The following is a 7,091-nucleotide window of genomic DNA, read 5'->3' as shown; positions in this document are numbered from 1 at the left end:
TTTTGCGGACTGTTTGGTCACAGTATTGCTAAAGCAGATCTGCTTGCTATCGACCATCTATTTGTTATCAATTTCTCTAACATATATGGAATCATTTTGGCCGCAATAGTCTCATGTATGTGCTAACAGAGTTGTTGCGTTTTTTGTCTCTATGTGCTAACAGTTTTGGCAGCACCAAAGCATGTTTCCGTACTGTAGCGTTTCTGCACACAGTTTCTGTTGCCAAGGTCTGCGCAGTCAGAAATTGTTTGCTGGGTATACTGTAGGATTAGTTTCCTAAACTTTTTTAACGTTTAGATGATGATGACATCACGGTAAAAAATTTTTTATATATACTTATACACACATTAAAATAAGTATATCTAATTATGCAAATTTATATGCCGAATATGTCCATACAATTTTATACATGAAAAATTTTTTACCGGGATTGCGATTTTCTACTTTTGTACTTTACTAAGTGTATTATTATTTACCTTGATATTTCTTGAAAGAACACTTTCTGGGAACAAAAACATTCTCGACATGTTTTCAAGAGCAATAAAAACAGGATACCACGCTGTGTAGGAATTGTTTCCATGAAATATACTGCTTGCAAGTTCAAAATATATGTCTAAATCAATATTATATGGAGCAAAAGTTTTGTTATACTCTGTATTTTGAACCAAAAAATAAAAAGCATCGTCTAATAATTGTGCTAAAGTGACATCAGATAAATCCACGATTTTCGGATCTGTATTTTTTAGGAAAAAAGCAATACGCTTCCAAGATTCACGGTCATAGTTGACACGATATCCTACAATAAAGAAATGTAATAAATAGAGATAATAAATAAAAAAAAACAAAAGTAAAAACCACATGTAACGTATTAATATAGTATATGTAACGTATAAATAAAGTATTAAACATTTTTATTAAACTAGATGTATAAGTAAGATAAAATTGATACTCCACATGTGGATTACATATTACATTACCTGAGCAATTCACGACAAGAGTAATATGATTTTTAAGAAAAACCGATGTAAAAAATAATTTTCCGTCTGGTTTTAGGACATGATGAAAAGTGTCAAGAACTTGTGTGTTAAATATTGTTTTAAAGGTTACAGGTATCCACCATTTTTGTTTGCACAGCATTTTGTCGTTGGAATCAACGTCAAAACAGTCTATAATCATTGCTGACACAGATTGTGTATCATTGTGTCGGTTTACTTGTACTACAGGATAACCACTTTGTGCTGTCCATGAACTTATCATACTTTTGATATCTGACGACTTCATGTATGGAGACTTGTATACGGAATGCGTCTCAAAATTTTCGTATGTAGTCCACAACTTATCGAGAATTGACAGGTTATCGTATGTGTTATTTGATGTATTATTACTGAAAATATCATACAAAAAACTATATCATTAATATTTGTTGCACTCTTGTAAAAGAATATTTACTGATTAGAAGTTATGATGACTTTACAAATAGTGTGAATAATGTTTAAATGAAAACTGTTGGAGTACTCTGTACTCCGATGATTTGTACATACTCACGTATTATAATATAACTTTACGATTTCTTTAAACATAGAAATATATAGAAAATCATGCTGAAATACGCCACTAAGCATATAGAAGGTACTGAATGCTACAACATAATTAATAGTATTTAGTTTCTAAAAACTTATTAACAAGAATATCTATAGTAGTCAATAATAAATGTATAAATTAGAGCTATTCTTACTTTTAAACACACATAGAAATGTAAATGTAATTATATATTGATCTTTGAAAATGTTCGACTACAATACATATAGTCAAAGAAAGGATCTTAATAGCCAAGATTTTTTTTGCAGATCGACGATTACACTGATCTCGTTGGTCTAGAGTTTGTTTGCACAAAAACAATTTTGCGCAGATCCCGATTGTTCATAGTTATTGCACAAATAAAGTAGTTGATTAGATCTATATTTAGTTTACACATAAACAATATTGCACAGATCTCGATTGTCCATTACAATCATTGCAGATCTCTTAGGTGACTACATATAGCACAGAACATTAGTGCACGTGAAAATGTGTAACTTTATAAGAAACCTCTCCTTCTCTCTCTCTCTACAACAAACGACGTCTACAACTGAAGCAAGATCCACATAAGTTTATAACTTTCCACGCAAAACGTAGTTTAAAGAAGTGCAGGGAGAAAAGAAAAACCTTTGCCTATACGCTTACAACTCGAACAATTAAAACATAAAAAAGAAGTAATCTTGTTTTAATATGTGCAATATGATTTCTATGCAAATGGATTCTAAATAAACGGAATCTGTGAAATAATCTATGGAATAAAACAATTGAACTTTTAGTCAATTACGGCATCTGTTCACTGACGACTATAGACAATCAAGATCTGCAGAAAAAGTTTTTGTGCAAACAAGAATTACGATGTGTACAAGCGATCTGCGCAAAAGAAATCTTGGCAATCGGTGCCCTGCGTTTTATTTTATCTCATTATATTATATCATTTTGTAGATGGAGTGTAGTAATTAAACTTTTTTATTAACATCAATTCTCTTACCTTTGTCTCGCCACATTTTTCTAAAAGTTGAATTTCGAACTATGATGGAATTATTTTGAAGTGGAAAATCATAGTTATTAAATGCTTCTGTATAATCCAAAAAGCTTCGTCGTGTCTGGACCACAATTGATTCTAGTAAAGTTGTTTCCAAAGACTATCAACAAGTTAAGATAAGTTTAAATGATTACACAAGTAGCTCAGCTACTGTGTAAGTGTAATAAAAGTTTAATAGTATAGGTCTCGGTGATAATTTTCATCAGAAAAATAAATCGACCGTAGCACTAGTAATAACTAAGAAAGTATATATGTGTAGATTAATCTCTACACATTAACATAATTATGTTTAGATACTTTAATATTAATATGTTATACTGTGTATCTTTCTGAAGTAATTAAAAAAACAAAATAGTAAAAGCGCCAAAATACAATATGTCTAAGAATATGATATTCTTTTTTAATTCCTAAATATATACTGTGTTCCTTAAATATTACATTTATGTAAAAACATCAAGAGTAAAACTGCACAAAGCTAACCTGATCGTGAATGTAAATTCCAAATACTGTTGAAAATCCTTCCAAAAACCAAGAATCCGACTGTCTAAATATAGCTATCCAATTACTGAACAATTCCTGTATCACACTTCGTACTATCAAACAAGTTACTTCTCTTTTTTGTATAATCGAATCTACTTTTGGGTTATAAATACTATGAGCTTCACTGAAAATAAAAGTATCAGATGTTAGTATAAGTACGTTTTTCTTGGTGTGTACAGATTGATTTAGAAACTTGATTTTGTATTTTTAGGTATGCGTCACCTGATGAGAACAAGTCCAGTAGTTATTATACTTCTACTTTCGTAGTGAGTAGAGACTATTGGAAGTAGCGCGTAATGAACATATGATTGTGGTATGATATCGTTCAACATATTTTTTAAAATTTTAGTGACATTGAAAATAGACATTTGTGCATATAGTGTGGCATTTTTCATTTTTGAACTGCTTGTAATAGTAACTGTATCTCGTGTTAAGTTATTTGTTGGATATACATTTGGTATGACAAATAATGCTACCAAATGCGTGGATATTGCAGGTGTGTTATCAAATCCTGTACGTATTATATTTGGTTTACTATATTTATATTTAACAGGCATATTTGATACAGCTGTTACAGTGTTTTTATGTTCAATGTGAATGGTAAATCTAGACTTGATAGCTGGATTTTTCCAATATGGAAATATCCATTCACTTGGAATTCGTGGTAAAACCAGAACTCTATAAAATACAAGAAACATAGTAACAATATTAAGTTGATACATTATTACTGTTGATAAATACATTAAAGTAAATAAGTTATTAACTTAGTAATAAAAATATATCACTTTATATTAAACGAACTTTATAGTAAACGAACTTTATATTAAACTACACTAAACAATTATTAATTTTACAACTAAAAGTATGTTTCAACAGAACAAAGTGAAAAAGAGAATGTATTTGTTGTTAATTAGTAGTAGAGTAACGCTCTGTTTATGAAATTATACATATATTGTTAGTAAATGTATACAGCATATAAATTATTAAACTTAGTAGAAGTAATTAGTTAAGTAATAAAATTAGTTTTGTGTGTGAAGTATTTAGTTAATAGAATTATTTAATGAACTATACAGTATGTAGTACATAAATATAATAGAAAAATTAATAATAATAAGTATTTATATAGTACAAAATCTGTATGTAATATTTAATGTATATAAGTACTTCTTAAATAATATTTTGATACTGTTTTGTAGAAATGTATATAAATAACATAGGATGCGATCACTTTGGGCGCTTACACGCTTTGAGCGTCAGTCTATCTTTGTTCTATATTTAAACAACAATAAAGAAAGACTGACGCTTAAAGCGTGTAAGCGTCCAAAGTGAACGCACCCATTGTATAATGATGGCAACATTCCAAAACTGTTAATATGAAGTAGTGTTGTATGCACTTACTCTTTTGTTTCGTTTTGGTTTCTGTATGTAGTGAGAACCGTTGCAACTTCTTTTAAAGTACAATTATATATCGAATTTATTTTGTAAAATCCAGGTTGTAGAGTCATATTTCGTCTTTCCAGGTATAAGTTTGTGCGGTTCTCTTTAAACAGACTGATTGTTAATATGTCGAATCGTTGTGTCGAAGAATACGTGTGTATCATTCTAGTAAATTTCCACCGTGAGAAAAACTTATATTGAATATCAGTTTGAACGTTTATTTGCATATGACAATCACGTTGAACGTATAATTTTATGTGTGGCTGTTTACATGACACGTTCAGTACAACAGTAGAATTGACAAAAAGAGTAGTGTTTTGTGGTTTTAAGAAAATAGTATAATTTATCGGTTGTACACACTGCGATGTTTGAGATAAATTCTCTTCAGTGGAAGAAGCAATTCCCATAACAGATATTGAGCATATTGTTCCGAAGAATATAAGCATTTGCGTAATGCGTATCTACAAAATTATTTTGTTTGTTAAACACGAAATACAGATACACATTAAAACGAAATAAGTACACAAAAATTTATTTAAAAAACAACAAACGTTTGCATCAACTACTAAAACAGCAATTACAGATGTGTGACCGTTATAAGTATGTTTATCAATAATTTAGGATGTTCTTTATTTCTAACAAACATACACACGACATATGCGTCGCGGTTGTGATTTTCTTAATCCGACATACTAGAATACGATTTATTAGGAAAACAAAGTATATATAGATTTATTGTATACTACACGTTTTTGACAAACTTTGACATTATTTCAACAGAACAAAATCCGACAATACTGTATAATTGCAAGTTGTGTATTACAACATTGTAAACAACATCTTAATAAGTCATATGATAATATTTATGTGCAGTATTTCTCATATTGTAAAAATATTAGGAGTAAATGGTTATTAGTTGCTTTCTCTAGCTTCTATATTACAAACATATTTATATATTGCGAAAACATTGTAGGTCAAAACGCTTTTGAAATAATAAATCCATATTCCGATTCTTATTACCGGATAGTTGTGTATGTTATAGAGAGTATAGTTTATATTTTATAACAAATGTTGTACAATACAAACAAATCTACAACAACTATGATAATACAAACAACGAGACATTTGCAGTTACTGAGAGCCATACGCTGGATGTTTGTCACGTATTTTGTGTGTATATATATATACATATTCATATATGTTCATGAATTTCTATATAAAATCGTACATTTTTATATAAATTTAGAATTGAAATTTTATTTCTTAAATTCATATAGGATGCTATTTTTGCATATATGAAAGACCTCGTATACTCCCATAACTAATTTTAAAATATTACGAAAAAAATACTTGACCAGGAAGTCGAACCTGGAACCTCCGGCTTTCCGTGCCGGCACGGACTATATATGTGTTTGTATGCATATATATATATATATATATATATATATACAATACGTGACAAAAACATTCAGCGTATGGCTCTTATTGACCGAAGTTTCACGTTGTTTGAGTTCCAAGAGCCTTAAAACTTTTAATATTAATACAAAAAAAGAAAAACTTACCATCTTCTATACAGTGATATCCAATGCATTAAGACAAAAATCTTGTAATAAAAACTGTTGGAAACTATTAATACAACACAATCGAAAATGTATTGCGCCTACAAGATCTTTTCTTTTCGAGAAATTCTCGATAACTAACAGACGATCGTTTCTGTGGAACAATATGTACGTGCCAAGAAGTAAACACTTGTGTTTTTGGGAAAACGACCTTATTTGTGTTCTCTTGTAAATATACATGATGATAGAACTAGTTTTAAATACGTCTCTTTTCACAGGTTAATATAAAAATATAATTTTAAGTACAAAATATAATTTTAAATACAAAATGTATTCAATAATTAGATTGTTCTTGTCGGAGTCTACATTTGAAACAATGTAATTAATTCACAAGCTTTAAAATATATATTAAATGTGGTATTCTTCCAATGATAAAAATTGAAAGAAATTTTGCAGAAAAAATATGTGGAATTCGGAACTGCATTTGAAAATGTTCTACAATCTAGATTTTATTTTTTTTGGTTCACGTAGACGTACGCGGCTACTTGCATGACGTCACGCTCGATGCGAGTATTGTATTTTTAATCGAACGATCAAACGAGCCCGCCGAAGGCGGGCGAAGTTTGATCAGGATTATACGAAATGTCTCGTTCGAAGATGATAACAATGTAGTCATGCTTGTCATGCCTCAATTCACAACGTTTAACGCATAAAGGATTTCAAAAAGGTGGCGCTCTGATCGCTACCCTTCCTCGTTTCCCGCCGTTCAGCTTCATATTGTTTTGTGTGACGTGCGTAGAATTATCACGAAGCCGTTTCAAAGATGATAATGGGTGTACTACTATTCCGTATATATAATTCCTGTTATATATATTATATATGTATTTATGTATGTATTTAATAACATTAGTATTATTTATTATTTTTATATATAT

At 29.8% G+C, this 7,091-nt stretch overlaps 1 protein-coding gene across 4 annotated transcripts in view; it reads right to left on the bottom strand.

The window, feature by feature from the left end:
* Positions 1-7,091, bottom strand: part of LOC109858687 (aminopeptidase N-like) — a 28,534-nt gene that overhangs the window by 17,259 nt on the left and 4,184 nt on the right. For 2 of the 4 annotated variants that reach the window (XM_020436182.1, XM_020436181.1), the window contains exons 1-8: positions 6,160-6,214; positions 4,559-5,058; positions 3,383-3,838; positions 3,101-3,284; positions 2,567-2,720; positions 1,546-1,639; positions 978-1,384; positions 477-796 (exon numbers count right to left, since the gene is read on the bottom strand). In XM_020436182.1, coding sequence (XP_020291771.1) covers positions 477-796; positions 978-1,384; positions 1,546-1,639; positions 2,567-2,720; positions 3,101-3,284; positions 3,383-3,838; positions 4,559-5,058; positions 6,160-6,162 — 2,118 coding nt within the window. In that variant the 5' untranslated portion in view covers positions 6,163-6,214. Of the gene's footprint in view, positions 1-476; positions 797-977; positions 1,385-1,545; positions 1,640-2,566; positions 2,721-3,100; positions 3,285-3,382; positions 3,839-4,558; positions 5,059-6,159; positions 6,215-7,091 lie in introns of those variants that run through there. The other 2 variants (XM_020436183.1, XM_020436184.1) reach the window with 2 other exon arrangements.

The sequence above is a fragment of the Pseudomyrmex gracilis genome, unplaced genomic scaffold, assembly GCF_002006095.1.
Source record: "Pseudomyrmex gracilis isolate BER0280 unplaced genomic scaffold, ASM200609v1 scaffold_219, whole genome shotgun sequence".
Classification (NCBI taxonomy): domain Eukaryota; kingdom Metazoa; phylum Arthropoda; class Insecta; order Hymenoptera; family Formicidae; genus Pseudomyrmex; species Pseudomyrmex gracilis.
This window is presented reverse-complemented; position numbering and strand designations above follow the sequence as displayed.